The following is a 15,596-nucleotide window of genomic DNA, read 5'->3' as shown; positions in this document are numbered from 1 at the left end:
TCCCTTCTCTAGTAATTTACAACGGAGCGTGAGGCAAATGGTGCCTGCCTTGCTGCATTGAGTAGGTGGTATGGATAACATGGGTTGCAAAAAAGTCGCCAGAGTGGGAGCGACCGGTCTTCACTTGGCTTCTCAGTCGTCACAATTTCGTCCCGTATGTGGCCAGGCTACACTTATTCTTCCGATCAACACCACTTTTCTGGCCCTGCTTCTTCCGACAACAATCCAACCCCTTACGATTTGGTCAAGATGTGTGGCTGCTGGCCCTTTTCAGGCGCTCACTACGACAACGAAGATCCCCCTCATGTATACCGTTACGTGTGGGATGGTCAGCGATATGTCATGGAGATGGTAAGTGGATGGTTTCACGGTTCCTTTAGTTTTCTTTTTCTACATCCCCTTCCTCTGATCTCGCTGCGCTTCCACGGGGACCGCCACAAAGGCGTCGTCCCTTGAATCTGTCTTCTTTGCGCTGCTATTGTAGCCTCATCCCCGCTTAGTCGTGGTGTGATGTTATGGCTGACGAGTCCAGGCCGAAAAGACCAGGCCGCGATGGCTTCAATGCGGCTGGGTGAGGGTTTTCTGGACCTGGCCCTAGGGTCGTGTCTTTTCTTTTCTCCTCTTGCCATCTCTTCCACAAACTTCACTTTGGCCCCATTCACTTCAGATTGAGATGGAGTGAAGGAGACCTCATCAATCCAGCTTTCAACTTTGAGGCGAGCCCTGCGCTGGAAGCTTCTTCTTGAATCTCGACCCTTCAACCCCTGATCAAATCAAACATTTCCCAGGAGGCTGGCCAAGATCAACATCGACTCTGAATATCACTACCCAGCCAAGCCCTGCCGAAAAAATGAAGTCTCCCAAGGTCAAGACGAGTGCCAACAACACTGGTGGACCTCGCCAGGTTCATTTCAAGGAGGGCAGCAGCCACAGCTCTGGTAGCTCTTTCCCCATCACCCAAGGACCCGATACCTCGACCACCTCGACCGCCTCGACCGCTCCTGCCTCAGACAACCACGAAGACGAGGAGCCTGTACCCGGCGTCTTCCTTCACACATCCTCCAACCCTTCTGCCTCGGTCAATCTTGGTTACAACTTTCCACCTTCAACACCTTTCGGCCAGGTCCCTCCTCAGCCAACCTACGGCCCTTTCATCCCCCAAACTTCGACCCATCCCGTCTTCGCTGCTGAGGCGAACGCTTTCGCACCTTTTGGAAAATTCAATCCGTTTGGTCTTCAAGCTCCTGCCTACGTCAACATGGCCGACTACCAGAACGTCGCTCCGCCTGCCGGAGGTCTTCACTTCCAGCCGCCGGTCCCTGACACTTCTCACGGCGTCATGCAGCACGTCTACGTGCCTCGCTATGACAACGGCGCGCCTCCTCACCCTGGCTATGCTTACCATGTCGGTCCTCCTCAAGTTCGGATTCTCCCACTTGCCACTACTACCCTCGTTGCGCAGCAGCCTGCTCCCGTCTTGCTGAATGCGCCCCTCGTCCTTTATTATTATGCAAGTCACCATACATTCACACATCTCAAAATTCTAATTTCCATTGGCGCAGAAAGCCAAGTGGTTTTTGGCATGTGTTTGTTTGCTCGCAACCTTCTTCTCGTTATCAATTCATTTTGCCTCGCCAACTCTCAAACGAAACTATACTGACTTGGGATCACAGCAGCCGCCCCCCAACAACGTCACCTACATCGGCCAAGCTCCTCCTCCCAACCCTCCCGTCATGATCGCCCAGCAGCCTATCATGCAGCCTGGAATGGCCATGCAGAACCCGCCCATCATGCTCCAGGGCCCTCCCCAAGTCATGAACGGCGCCCCCATGTTCCAGGGTCCTCCTCCTATGGGCATGAACATGCCCCCCAACATGGGCGGTGGCGGCGGTCCCGTCTTTGCAGGTAATGGTGGTTTTCCTCCTGATGTCACTGGCTTTGGAAAGACGGCTGGCGAGATAGCCATGGAACAGGCGCAGTTCGCCTACGCCAATGGCTTGTTTGAGCCTCAGGACTTCAAGCCTGCTGATGACGACCCGTCTCGTTATTATCCTGTTCGCGAGGTTGACGGTAATTGGACCCAGCGCAACCGTTTTACTATTGACAACCTCGGCGATTGTCGCTGGTATGTCACTAACGAGGGCTTTTTCTACGCCGTTCGTCTGCCCAACTAGGCAGACTATTTGCTGTAAGTCCAACCTTTTTGTCAATTCTAGGACAGTCAACTCACTCCGCGCAGCGATACCCTACATCAAAGGTCCCCGAGACCTGAACTGTAAGCGATGACAATCGCAGAATTTGCTTGTTAGTTTCCTCATCAAACTTCTTTGCCGAGCCATCTTGCTGATCTTGGTAGTTCATTCGGACGCCCCCGGACGACTTCCCAACTAGACTTCCAGTCTTCGAGGTATGCTGGATTCGTGCCAGAGAAGTGATGATAGCCATACTGACGTGATGTCAATCCAGAACTGCCTCGCGTTCTCATAATTGGACACGAAATGTCCAGAGCCAGCTCCACGGCAGATACTGGGATGAACTGGGAGACAGGACGAGGGTAAATTGGATGGCTGGACTTTTCTTATGTTCATGGTTTCGAGGCACATTTGGACGAAATTACGTCAATTGTGCGTGCCACAAGAGAGATGGGTGGCTTTCTTGATATAAGAGCGGAGGCAGTCTCCACGTCGACGGTCCGTGATTGTCAGATGCCGGCCCAGTTCTTCCAAACCTGGAATTTCCGTAGTTGAAAAAGAAAATGCACAACCTTTTCGCGATGCTCTCCAAGATTCAGGATAATTTCTTCGCATGCGACTCAGATGTGTTAGTGACGTACTTTCTGTAAGGGACGTAATAAAATCTGCCACCCACCCTAGCCCGCTTGGTGAGAATGGCAAAGGTGCCATGATGATTCTATCGTCTTGGAAAACAATCTTTCTATCTGCTTGAAATACGCTCTTTCCCGTTATTCAATTTCTGTATCAGTCATGAATTATAGTGACCCAAAAGGCTCGTCTGGCAGGTGGGAGGTGGCAGAGGTTGTTCCTTCCCAAAATTTGAGGCGACAAAGACCAACTTCCCCTTGCCTCACGCAACTGCTGCTCTGCCGCGCTTTTCCAAGTCCACATCAGAGAAAAAAGCTCCTCTACAACCAAAACTTCCTCCTCACTGACTTTGAGCGAATTCTTCTTCTGCAGACCCTCCTGTAATCTGCAAACACGTCAAAATCTCCAAACTTTCATGCACGGCTAACTTAGTCTAGGTCGCTGCTGCCATGACGGTTAAGGGCAGAAGTTCCACGCTCTGTGAATGGGCTCTTGGAGTCAGCGTAGAGGAGTATTGCGACTCAGTTCAGCGGCGCAGGCGCAAGACATCGATTGGCCGACAGCGCATCAGCGTCGAGATCTCGACTGACGAGGAGTCTGAAGAGGACACCGTCAAGATCACATATCCACGCGCCGGGAGCAAGAACTCTGCTGCCCGACCATCCAATATCAAGAAGGTGCGCTTTCAGGGAGCACCCAAGCCCGCATTGAAAGCGGCCGATTCAGACGCCGAATCTTCAGGTGATTCAGAACCCGATCCGGACTGCAAGTGCCGGGACTGTAAGATAGGGCGCAGGAGACTAAGAAAGGCAGGAAAAGGCGACAAGGAGAAGGCTGCTGAGGCTGAAACCTCTGAAGAGGAGTCCAAGCCAAACGAAAAGAAGAAGTCGAAGGTCGACAAGAAGAGCAAGAAGGTAATCGAATCATCATCGGAGAGCGACGACAGCGATGCTGAGACGACAGAGACCGATACAGAGACCGAGGATGAGGCATCGCCGCCTCCTAAGAAGACAAAGGACAAGAAGGAGAGCAAGAGCGCGAATAAATCCAAGGAAACGGCCGCAGCAGACGTCGAGCCTAACAATGTTGGCCCGACAAAGAAGGAGCGAGCCAAGAAGAACGACACGAAGAAAGAAAAGGCCAAGAAAGCTCGCGAGCCCGAGAAATTGAGACCCGAGGCCGCCTTACCTCCCAATCTCCGCCGCCCAAACCTCATCATGCCCATCCGAGCTGAGGTTCTACAGGTTGAGCATGCCATTGAAGGGGTTAAGGACCCCCGGCCGAATGCTTTCCATGATTCGCAGCACGGCGTCGTTCGAGTCTATCACGGACCAGCATACGGCAATCCTTATGGACTACTGTATCCCGCGCGCGATCCTTCCAAGGCAACTCTGCCTTTAGGCATGCCTCATCCATTGCAGAACCCTTACTTCAACGGGTTTTCTAACACTGTGAATCCTGGCGACAACCACTCCAAGAGCCAGTCGCCATGGGGTGCTATTCCAGTCACCTACATGCCAGGAGGACCTCCGATGATGACCCCGGTTGATCCGATGCAAATGCCGCAGATACCGCCTTACTGGGCTCCAGTGTCACCAGTCAAGATTTCTTCAGTCAAAGGGTCACCGAAGATGTCAGGGGCCAACCAGGCAGGAGACAGCAAAGAGAAGGGATGGGAAACGAATGTTGGTCCAGCGGGCGCCAAAGCTCCCTCCCCTGCAAAGAGCGCCAAGGTCCAGCCGTTGAACAACAATGTTGCACCAGCCTCTCCCATCAACATCAGTCTGACTGTCAATCCGAACACGCCTTGGGCCGAATTTGCGAACACCGTCAGCAAGAAGTCTAGTCCCAATAAAGACGGCTCACAAGCTGGGAGCAAGCAGGGATCCAACAACGGGAGCAAGAAGTCTTGGGGGTCCAAGAAGACCACCGATTGGCAGACTATACCCAGTGGTCAGCACCCAGACCTCGGATGGGGCACACCCGCGAAGAGTCAAGCGGGCAGCAACGCTGGGTGGCCCCAGACCACAGGAAGTAACTCTGCCTGGGGTCAAACTGGTGATGGCAATAATGACGCTTGGGGAACGACAGGTGGTTCAGGAAGTAATAGGAGCGGATCAGGAAGCAACAAGAGTGGCAGAAGCAACAGCGGCTGGAATAATTCTGGCAACGACCAGAAAAATGACACCTGGAACGATTCAGGCACTGGCCAACACAATGACGGTTGGAACACGTCAGGAAACGACACCGGCAATGATCCTTGGGGCTCGTCAGGCAATACCCAGGGCGATGCTGCTCAGGGAGCTTCTGGCGGCGACAATGTCTGGGGAGCGACGACAAACAACAATACTTGGGGAGACTTGGGCAACAACAACGGAAACAATAACCAGACAATGAACACAGACGGCTGGGGAGCCTCTAACGGTAACACAGGCGACACCTGGGCTACAGGAGGCAATTACAATAATTGGGCAACAGCCTCTAATCATTCGAACAGCTCGAAGAAGTCGAACAAAAGCAAAAACGGGGGAGGAAGCAACCGAAGCGCCAGTGGCAACCAGCAGCCACCTCCCAATTGGGATAATCAGAGCAATAATGTCGGATTTTCTGGACGGGTTGTCTCGAGTGGTTCCAACAACTCGCATCAGTCACGAAAGAGCCAAGCACCGCCGTCGAACTCAGGTTGGGACAACAACGCTGGTCCTTCGACGAACAGCCCCGTCGGTAACGCCTCCAACAAGAGCAATGGTTCAAAGAAGAGCTCCAAGAAGGGCTCAAACAACGACGATGCCTGGAATGCTGGGAGCGGCGACAATAACCCAGCTTGGATCGTCGACAACAATACTGGACCGATGACGGTTAGCCCCAACGCTTCCCAAACGTCAAAGAAGAGCGAGAAGAGTGATAAGAATGCCACGACGGCGGGTGAGGGCGGCGGATGGGGGCCTGCTCCCGCTGGAGACGGCTGGAATCCGACCGGCACCGAGATGAGCAAGGGCTCCGGCAGCAGCAAGAGCATGCCGGGCGCCTGGGACCCTACACCGCCTTGGGGTGATACAAGCATGGCGCAATCTACCAACGGACTTGCGGATACTTGGTAGAGAAACAAGTGGACGAAACTTGAAGTCTGCGACAGGACCGGATATCCAAGTTTGATGCGATTAGAGGAAGTAACGGCGCCTGGGCGAAGGCTGCGTTTGCGAATTTGCTTGGGATCGAGGAACATAATTATCGTTTATGGATTTGAGACTGCGTTGGCTTGCGGTAGGCCGTTGGGCAGCAAGTTGCGTGAGGCGGAGTGCGGAGTTAGTTTCATGAGATTTGCGGCATAGGGCGCGCGGGGAATACCTAATTAGCTACGCTGGTGTCCTGATGAGGGACGAGGGTTAACACGGCAAAAGGGAATGAACAGGAACAGCACATAGACAGATACGGTTTCATCAAAGACATTCGCTGGTCAAGAGTGGACTCTTTTCCGAATTCAGGCCTACAGGATGCGCTACCTAGGAACAGTGAATGCTAGCAAACCGACGAAATCGCCGGATGCCTAGCATCTGGAAAGTGAAGACCGAGTGTACGAGGCAGAAAAGCCAATGAGCGAAGCTGGTGAGCAAAAACAGTGGGCAGGGCCACCTGCTGACGCCAGCCTTGACTGTACTGTAAGAAAACGAGTGATATCCGACACATAACCTCCCGTCTACTCCTCGTCGCTGGACTCCTCCTCCTCGGCCTCCTCGAGCCACTTGATGAAGGGCTCGGCGGCCTTGCGGACCTTCTTGGAGGTGGCGACATCGACGTACTTCTTACTGGCCTTGCTGCCCCACTTGATGGCGACCTCCTCGCTGAGCAGGTCGAAGTTGTAGTACAGCTGCAGGATCTTGACAATCTGAGTGTACAGCTCAGGGTGCTCCTTGCCGAGGCTGCCAATAAGGCGCTCGGTGCCACCAAGCAGAGCCTTCTCGTGGCGGTCAGAAGTGACAAACTACAGTGCGTGTTAGCGTATCTGCAAATACCAAGCCTCGAAGATCATGTCCACATACCTGCTTCATCATGCCGGAACGCTTGGGAATCTGGGCGAGAATGTTCTCGTCGAAGATGGTCTGAACCAGGACGAGGACGGAGCGGTGCTTGGTCTCGATGCCAAGCTCCTTGGCCTTGACGAAGATGTCAATGGAGTCGACGTTGTCAACACCGCCCTTAGCGGTGGCCTGGTCCTGGATCCAAGTGCCGAACTCGTCATAGACAGTGTTGCCACCGCCCTCGCCATCCTCATCCTCATCATCGCCGATGTTGAGCTTCTGCTTGAACTCACCGGGCAGCTGGGCCTGACGGGCCTTCACAGCCTCCTCGCTCATGTCCACGGCCCACTCGTGCTCAGCCGTCTCGTTGTCATCGAGCTCAGGGGCTTCCTTCTTCATCTTCTCCAGCTCGTCATCACTGCCAGCGTCCTGGTCGTCGGCGTCGTTGGATCCGTGATCGGAGCCCTCGCCGCCGCTTCCGCTTCCGTGGCCATTCTGGCCGTTCTCCTTGGCACCATTAGCCTTGGCGCGGCGAGCTGCCTTGCGCTCGGCCTTGTCCTTCTTGCCCTTCTTCGGCTGGTTCTTCAGGATGTAACTGCTGAGCTTCAGGCGCAGGTCAACTTCGGAACGCTGACCACACGCCTTGCAGTCGAGCAGAATACGTCCGTCCTTGATGTTGACGTCGGTCTCGGGGTTCTTGCACTTCTTGCAGAGAACGAACTTGTTGATGAAGCCGTCAAGGTGGTCTTGCAGCTTAGCGGCGTTGTGAGAACCGTTGATGATCCAGCGGTCGTCAGCGGGGTCGACGTTTGTCTGGGCGCCCAGCTCGAAGCCAAAGTACTTGATAACATAGGCGCCAGGACGGGCAAGAGACTGAGCAACGCTGCTCAGGTTGACAATGACGGTCTTGATACCGTTGCCCTTGCCCTCGATCTTGGTGACGAGCTTTTCCATCTTGTAGCGATAGAAAGCGTCCTTGACATCGCGACGAACGTTGACGAGAGAAGCCATGATTGCGGTATTGTTATTGAGACGGCTGAAGGCCTTTGGTAGTAGAAGGTTGTAGTTGTTATTTTCTTGGAGATTAGGATAGCGTGGTAAGGCTCAGGAAGCGAAGCTGGTAGTGATGCTGGGCTGTCGAGCGGACGAGGGGCATGAAGAAGGCGTGATTCGGAGTAGTATCGGTCGAATCGGTAGTTGTTGGGAAGCTGGAAGGGAGCAAGAAGGCGGACTCAATGCTCAGCGGGTGGATCGATGGACATAGGGTAAAGCGAGACTGGATCGTCTTTGCTGTCGATAATTCATAGAATCCTCTGGGAAGTGGACTTCAGCCGACTGAACTGATGTTGGGGCTACAAGGTTTCCGCGCTATGCGAAATGATTGCAGCTTGGGGACGAAGTGTCTGAAGACGGTGGTCTTGTCGTGCTGATACATAAACTGCTATGTGGTTTGTACCGCGTGAGGGTGTTGGGTTATGTTCAACTCTCGCGAGGATCGGGGACTCGGCGGTCGAACGATACGAGGAGAGAGGATGCTGCTGGTGAATGCTGGTGATGTGTTGTTGTTGGGTGGTGGTGGCGATTTCTTCTTGTGCAAAAGTTTTTGTGTGCGAAACCGCGAGCGGCGCTAGAGTATGATGGGATTGCCGAAGCAGGAGCAGAAGCAGACGGTGGGACTGCTGTTGCAGAAGATATGTCTTTTTCGCGAGATGAAGAGAGGTATCTCCGAGTGGAGGTCAGGATTTTGCGTGTTTTTTGTGTGCGGGAAAGAGGAGACACGGAGTTGACTGAGGTGGGCAGTGAGTGCAGAGTTTTGAAAAAAGACCGGAGTGGAGTGTGTGCGGGAGGAGCAGTGAGGGAGAGGAAGAGTCAGTGTCAGGAAGTTCGTAGACACATGGACAATAAAATCCCTTAATAATGGGGCCCAACCTTGCCGCCGCCTTACCTGGTACGCCTTGTGATGGCGCATTTAGCTCTGCTCCTCCCTCATGTACCCTGTCTCTTAGAGGCACAGGGCGCCAATGTATCTACCAGCCGCACCTTCTTTGGCCTCAGAAGGTACAGACGGCACTGGACGGCGTAGACGGCAAGTCTGAAGCCTGACAGCGTGGTTCGCCCGTCTCGGCGAGCCTCTCGCAATTAAGCCTCCCTCCCTCAATGGCCCTCACGCTCCCTTCCTTTCTCCCGTCTTACAGCCCAAGTCCAACAAAGCCAATGGTGGCGTAATGTCCAACAGAATATGCACTTGGAGCGTCGTCGTCGTAGTCGTTGTTTGCCCCACGTCCGCCCCCGCCATAGTGTACTCAGCATTCTGCGTACCAGTACAGATACAACATCAGTGTCCCAGACTCACCCAGTGGGTATCATCGAGTGTCCCACCTCAAACCAGTGCCCAGAATGTGAACCAGGGTGCATGCAGCACCACCGCACACTAAGCGAACGCGCCGCGTTGTACCTCGGCCACAGTCAGTCCACTCCTCACTGTCGCCATCATCAACCTCAATGTTGCAGTGCTGAGCTTCCACTCATCAACTACATCAACTGCGGCAGAGCAATCAAAACAATCACAGAGAAGTTAAGAGACTGTCAACCAGGAACACGCACGTACTCAAGATGCTTTTCATCGGCCTGACGGGATCAATCGCAACGGGGAAATCCACCGTCTCCTCCGTCCTCTCTAATGCTCCTTACTCCATTCCACTTATCGACGCCGACATCCTCGCCAGGGAGGTCGTCGAGCCGGGGACAAAAGGATACGCCGCCATTGTGAATTACTTCCTCCCGACGACTCCGGATCTCCTCATGCCGGTCTCCGACACGATGCCCGAAAATGGACCCACTGGCAAAGGACGTCCTCTCGACCGGCCTGCCCTTGGCCGCCGCGTCTTTGGCAACACGGAGGAGCGAAAACGTGACCGCGCTGTCCTCAACGGCATCGTTCACCCGGCCGTCCGCGGGGCCATGTATAAAGCCATCTTCCGGGCCTACATCCGCGGTCACTGGGCCGTCCTATTGGATGTGCCCCTTCTTTTTGAGAGCGGGCTTGACCGCATCTGCGGAACCGTCTTCGTCGTTGCCGTCAAGGACCCCGAGGTGCAGATGCAGCGACTCAGAGCTCGTGATCCCCATCTTTCTGCCGAGGACGCTCAGAATCGTGTGCTAAGTCAGACCGACGTAAGGCTCAAGGCGAAGAGATGCGAGGCGCGAGGTCCAGGCAAGGGAGTTGTGCTCTGGAATGACGGAACCAAGGATGATCTCAAGAGGGATATCGCCGAGGCCATTCGTCAGGTACAGGCATCGAGTCCCATTTGGTGGAATTGGCTGCTTCTGGCATGCCCTCCCGCGGCGGCAGCCATTGGGGCATGGCGGTTTTATCAAAATGTCCGCATCAACAAATCATGGGCTGAACAGGAGAGGATCGAGAAAGCAAAGTTGTAATTGCGGGCAGCCTCTACTATGCGACACCAGGATGCACTTGCCCCATCGTTACACCCGTCAACGGGATTCTAAGAGACGGACTACATGACGAATGACGATAATAAAATAATCACACGAACCTTGAGTTGGGCTCAAGCACGCAAGCATACGAAAGAATTTCACAGTTGCGGGCTATATTGCTCCCTGCCCTGCTCGTTCTTCCCTCGCCTGGGACATGCCCTGTGCGCGAATACCTATGCGATTGGACATGAAGGGGTTTCTGGTTTCCCATCGATGGACGGGACGTTGAAACACTGACAACTGCCCACCAGCAGCTTGACTTCCCGCGGGCCATCTCACCGGAAACTGCGACAGCCCCGCCGCAGGCACAGGCCAATCAATGGCCGTCCACGCCTCAGCAAGCGCAAATCGCACGCAGAGTGTCACAGTGTGGACGGTAGGGAGGGCAAGGCCGGCAAGGGAAACGGATGCTGACGCTGCTTCGGATGCAAATGGAAGGATCTCTTCGTTGCTTTCTCACCTGGGTTGCGGCGCAGAAACAAAAATAAATCTTTCAATTCCAGGGCAACCCATCTGTCACCTCCGCTATTAGTGGACCGCGCTACCTACCTAGGTAGTGTTGTACCTATTTTCTGCAGCCGCTGGGTTCGCCCCCGCCTCGATTCCCAGGCTCGCACACGAATACACCGGCGAGTACGGAGTAAATCCGAGCTAGTGAAACTTACTTGCGAACTGATGAGATTCTGTCCTGCAAGTCATCTGGACCGACGCATCTATACCTATCTGAAGTTTGCAGTCGTCCACGTAACCGCTTGAAAAATCAGGCCAGATTCTCTAAGCCGAAGCATTGCTGAGAGGTGGCACCAGTATGTAGTCGGATCGGGGCGGGCCAAGTCGTCTTGCTCATCTTCTGCCCTTTCTATATCCCTCAGCCTCCACGCGACATATTTGGTGTCTGTCGAAGCCCTCCAGCGCCAACAGGAACAAAACGCCCAGCCATGATCTCCTGAACCTCGCCCCGGCCTTGCTATCTCTTTCAAACCTGTCCAGGACAAGTTCCATCTAAACCATGCGCCGATCACTCTCGTTTCTCGGCAATAGGAACAAACTGCAGCAAACACCTCTGGCCCAGGGGTCGTGACGAGATGAGCTGGTCAGACATGGCCATCGATTCGGCCGTCATGGATGTCTCAGGAAGTGTCGTGTAACGAGAATAAATGTCCGACAGGAGAATTTTCATCTCGGCCAGTGCCAGGCTACACGGTCAAGAATCAGTCTCTCAGTCGAGGGGAAGGGTGAATGAAGTATGCGCTGCACACGAGGGAAAAACTCACTGCTTTCCTACGCAACCCCGGCCACCGTTGGCAAATGCAAACATCAATCGTTTCCTCTCCGCGTCCCCCGTCGGCCCCATCCATCGGCCAGGGTCAAACAACTCTGGCCGGGGAAAGACGTCGCTGTTGATCCGATGAACCGAGTACGCCTGGCAGCTCACGATGGCCTTCTCCGGGATGAAGTGCCCGTCAATTGTGCGACCACCCTGGGGCACATACCGGGGAAGGGACATGGGGATGGCGGGGAAGACTCTGAGCCCCTCCTGCACTACAGCATCCAGGAATGGCAGCTTATCAAACGAGACCCCAGCGTTCTCCCGCAGTTCCCGCTGCAATTTCTCCTGGAATTGCATGGACCTGGGCTGCGAGAGCTCCCACATGAGAAAACACAACCCGTCGCCCGTGGTATCGATGCCGGCCGCCATGTGATCCAGATTCTCTCCCGCCTTGTCGGTCTGGTCCAAGTCGCTCGACTTCTCGTGCAGACGGCTCAGCAGGGTGAACGGCGCCGGGTCGGGCTGCCTGCTCGACTCCATCACAAAGTTGTCCGCGAGAGGCGTCTCACGAGGCTTGGCAAAGGCGTACAGCACCCCAGATAAAGCCTTGTGCAGGGCAGGGCTGTAGTGCTGAATGAGACGGTTCTGCAGGCTGTCGTCGGCGGCGACCTGGTGCATCATCTCCTCGTCCGCGGTGTCTTGGAGGCAGTTTGTGCCGTACGGATGGAATAGGTGATGTGTGACGCAATCGCAGGCGTATGAGTGCAGGCTCATCTACACCGGTGTGAGCACACTGCTGCGCGCGGCGACGGCCGCCGTTGTTCGATCACTCACAAAAATGTCATGGCTATTGCCCACAGAGGCCTCGCATCGCTTGATGAAGTTAAGAGACCTTTCCTGGATGCCACTTAAGGGTGCCGGGCGCAGCACGTTGCTGTTGGCGTAGCGGTCTGCGATGATTCTCCTACGCTTGGCGTGCTGTGTCGCACACTCGATAAGTCTCTAATCCTTCGACGGGGGGATTCTGGGGCCATACATCTTCCTTTTTCAGAGTGGTGAACATTGTCCTAGACGTTTGTGAGACAGGGAGACCGCCTGGGGAAAAATACTGCTTTGCTCCTACCTCCGACCATATACTCTGAATAGGTTATAGAACTCCGTCTTGTCATACCCGCTGCCCCCAGAACAGTATATCTCCTTGACAGCATCGTAGGAGGTAAAAGCCACCTCGTTCGGCGCTATACGGACGACGGGGCCGTATTCCTCGTGGAGGCGGTGTATATACTTGGTCCTTTGGGCGTGCCACTCATGCCATTTCAGAAGTAAGGAGGTGAAGGCGGATGCCCTCGGGCCGGGCAGTCTCCATAACGGGGAAGAAACACAGCGGGCGAGGTAGACAAGAGTGAGGACAACGGAGGCCGCTCCGAGGACGACGGGTGACAGAAGCAGCATGATGAAGTCTTGCCTCCAAGGGATCCGAAGGGACGGCCAGGGTGCTGGAAGAAAGAGGAAAAGGTGCCTCCAACAGGAAACAAAGGCGCCGTGATTCATGGACCGGAGCTCGAGTGACGCCGGGACCTCTTATCAGCTCCGGGCCGGCGACGATAGGTGCTGTTCAATCAGCGCGTTTCTATTCGTAAATGACCAAGCGCAGGCATGGCGTTTTAGGTAACCGGTACCCACTAGAGCCCCAAAATGGAGACGTGAGGGGCACCCGACATTGATCGCAAGGACAACCCCTCCATCCCCCACCCTGCCACTTTGATTCTGGCAACGGACCATACATTCGCTTTAACACCCTCACTTGTTGGCCTAAAGAGGATGCATTCTGTAGCCTCATAAAGTTATACAGGCTCAACTCCAAAATCTACGCCTGCCCTCACCCATTCACCATCTACCATGCAACGCCTCAACTCGCCTCAGCCGCCCACTGTTGTACACCGTTCATCTCGCCTTGGAGCCCTATCGTGATACAGCCCGTCATCATAGCTCTCCCCGCCTCTTAGATTCCTGCTTTGCCTTGTCATTTGAACTGCCTCCGCCAAACAAGCTGCTCAGCCAAGACATACCAGGAATCGATACTGAGCCTGCCGGCGGGTACTCCTTGCCGTTGACCGTGACCTTGGGCGTGCATGTGCACCACTGGTCCTCGGGGACGCCGCTCAGAGCCGAGGGGATGTGCTGGCCGCAACCACGCCAGGTTGCCTTTGCTAGCTGGCTGTTAGCCTATGAGTTGCTGAATGGGGTTGGAGTTCTTGGGTCGAACTTACAGCAAGTCGAGCAAGTGACTCCGAAACACATGTTGAAGGACGGGGGAAAGCTGGAGGTAGAAATGTTGTAGTGCCAATGATCGACGGTGATGGTCAGTTGTAGTTTGTAAAAGGTGAGCTTTGACTTTTCGATGATCGATTTAGGTAGCGTGTGTAGTCTGTGGATGTTGACGGGCATGAGCTCCCAAGGGATTAAGTATTCGCGGCGCCCGCGATCGCATAATCAACCAGGGCAGTTCTTGGGGTCGGCGACCTGCATTGAGCATCGCCGCTACCTCTGCCCGAGTAAGTGGGTCTCGGGACACGAACACGCCTGCCTATCGCCGACCTCGCTCATTACACTGCCCAGGTACCTAGCAAAGTAGAACAAGGTCCTACTACCGGCGAAGAAGTTCAACCTAGAAGATCAAGTTGACGCGTATTCATCCTTGAATTCCTTCTATGTTCTAGAGGTATATTGGTATACATTCACTCTTTTGGGCGGCCGCCGAGGCAAAGTTTGCGAGCCACTTAGTCGCCGATCTGGCCAGCCCAGTTAAACCAGACAAAGCTGTTCCTGATTTCACATTTGCTGGATGAACTCCATCACGCGGCCTGCCAACCATTCCTGGGCCTCTGCCTGCTTCACAGCATGGCTTGCTCCTGGGATCACCCCGCTCAAATGGTGCACTTTTGCGCTCGTCTTCTTCCACGAGTCGATAAGAGCTTGCTTGTCGATTTTGGCCGGGACGAACTCATCTTCGGCCGAGTGCAGAGCCATCACCGGTTGCTCGAACCTCTGCCAGACCGAAGACACGAAGGACTCGTCGAGATCAGATGAGAAGTAGTCATCATCGCCCCTGGGATAAGTCAGCATCGATCGTCACCAAAAGTTGGGTGGTGGCTTACCCCTTGGCCGCCAGCGCATGCCAACGGTATGCCGTGATGGGCGTATCAAACAAGGACGGCAGGTGGTCTGTAGGCATGGCCTCGCCCGCCTTACCCTCTGCAATCATTTTCTCTGCAAGATCCACGCCCTTCTTGTACAGCTCCGGTGTGATGAAGTCGGCAATACTCTCTCTGTCTGATGCCGGGCCCTGGAGGATGAACCCGTCGACGGGATCCTCCTTGTGCTTGGTGTATTCGACGGAATCCTAAAGACGTGAGCTGAAGTTTCGACTGTTATCAATCTCAAGATGGCCTGCGCACCTGGCACCCGGTCGAGTGTCCCATGAGGACAATCTTCTTCTTTTCGATACCTCGGAGATATCTTACGAGGGCCGAAATGTCCTCGACATCATTCTTCAGGCTCGAATAACCGTACCCCGTAAACGAGCTCCTCATCCTGATCTCGAAGACAGACCAGTCCAGACTCTTGGCCTCAAGGTTCCTGGCTATAGTTTGAGTATAAGAAACGGTGTGAGGCCCATCTCCGAGGCCGCCAACAAAGATTATGGCATTCGAGCCTGACGGCCCTATCTCGTAGGCGGTGGCGTTGGAAGTTGGTGAGTCGTAAGGGTGCACGACGCAAGAGAACGTTCCTGAAGCCATGGCCTGTGCAAAATTTGAATAGGATATCACAAGATAAATCAGGAGCTCTTATGGAAAACAACACAGCCAGTCAAAACCGCAAGACTTGCAATGAGATGTGTCGTGTTGATGTAGGTACTTAGGCACCTAAATACCTTGGATTTCCCTAGGTGCCTTAGTGGAGCTTCCAATGTTCTTACAGGGCGCT

The 15,596-nt window shown here is 54.4% G+C and overlaps 6 protein-coding genes across 6 annotated transcripts; 3 read left to right on the top strand and 3 right to left on the bottom strand.

Annotated features, from left to right (window-relative positions):
• Positions 1-850: 850 nt before the first annotated feature.
• Positions 851-2,487, top strand: CGGC5_v001312 (uncharacterized protein; the record flags this gene model as incomplete). Its single annotated transcript, XM_066150815.1, has 7 exons — positions 851-1,405; positions 1,674-2,070; positions 2,175-2,188; positions 2,240-2,257; positions 2,296-2,304; positions 2,357-2,407; positions 2,467-2,487. 7 exons carry the CDS (start codon positions 851-853, stop codon positions 2,485-2,487), a joined length of 1,065 nt encoding a protein of 354 aa, XP_066009957.1.
• Positions 2,488-3,271: 784 nt separating this feature from the next.
• Positions 3,272-5,923, top strand: CGGC5_v001311 (uncharacterized protein; the record flags this gene model as incomplete). Its single annotated transcript, XM_066150814.1, has 1 exon — positions 3,272-5,923. The coding sequence occupies one exon, from the start codon at positions 3,272-3,274 to the stop codon at positions 5,921-5,923; it is 2,652 nt and encodes an 883-aa protein (XP_066009956.1).
• Positions 5,924-6,519: 596 nt separating this feature from the next.
• Positions 6,520-7,852, bottom strand: tif5 (putative eukaryotic translation initiation factor 5; the record flags this gene model as incomplete). The annotated part of the gene is made up of 2 exons (XM_032026334.1): positions 6,520-6,804; positions 6,863-7,852. The coding sequence occupies 2 exons, from the start codon at positions 7,850-7,852 to the stop codon at positions 6,520-6,522; spliced, it is 1,275 nt and encodes a 424-aa protein (XP_031877209.1).
• Positions 7,853-9,454: 1,602 nt separating this feature from the next.
• Positions 9,455-10,279, top strand: CAB5 (Dephospho-CoA kinase CAB5; the record flags this gene model as incomplete). Its single annotated transcript, XM_032026333.1, has 1 exon — positions 9,455-10,279. The coding sequence occupies one exon, from the start codon at positions 9,455-9,457 to the stop codon at positions 10,277-10,279; it is 825 nt and encodes a 274-aa protein (XP_031877208.1).
• A 1,078-nt stretch (positions 10,280-11,357) lies between these two features.
• stcB-4 (putative sterigmatocystin biosynthesis P450 monooxygenase STCB) lies at positions 11,358-13,061 on the bottom strand (the record flags this gene model as incomplete). Its single annotated transcript, XM_032026332.1, has 5 exons — positions 11,358-11,535; positions 11,614-12,383; positions 12,444-12,587; positions 12,646-12,676; positions 12,733-13,061. The coding sequence occupies 5 exons, from the start codon at positions 13,059-13,061 to the stop codon at positions 11,358-11,360; spliced, it is 1,452 nt and encodes a 483-aa protein (XP_031877190.1).
• A 1,380-nt stretch (positions 13,062-14,441) lies between these two features.
• CGGC5_v001307 (UPF0613 protein) lies at positions 14,442-15,409 on the bottom strand (the record flags this gene model as incomplete). Its single annotated transcript, XM_032026329.1, has 3 exons — positions 14,442-14,718; positions 14,768-15,012; positions 15,068-15,409. 3 exons carry the CDS (start codon positions 15,407-15,409, stop codon positions 14,442-14,444), a joined length of 864 nt encoding a protein of 287 aa, XP_031877196.1.
• Positions 15,410-15,596: the final 187 nt, after the last annotated feature.

The sequence above is a fragment of the Colletotrichum fructicola genome (genome assembly GCF_000319635.2).
Source record: "Colletotrichum fructicola Nara gc5 chromosome Unknown KSG_Nara_v1_contig01, whole genome shotgun sequence".
Lineage (NCBI taxonomy): Eukaryota > Fungi > Ascomycota > Sordariomycetes > Glomerellales > Glomerellaceae > Colletotrichum > Colletotrichum fructicola.
This window is presented reverse-complemented; position numbering and strand designations above follow the sequence as displayed.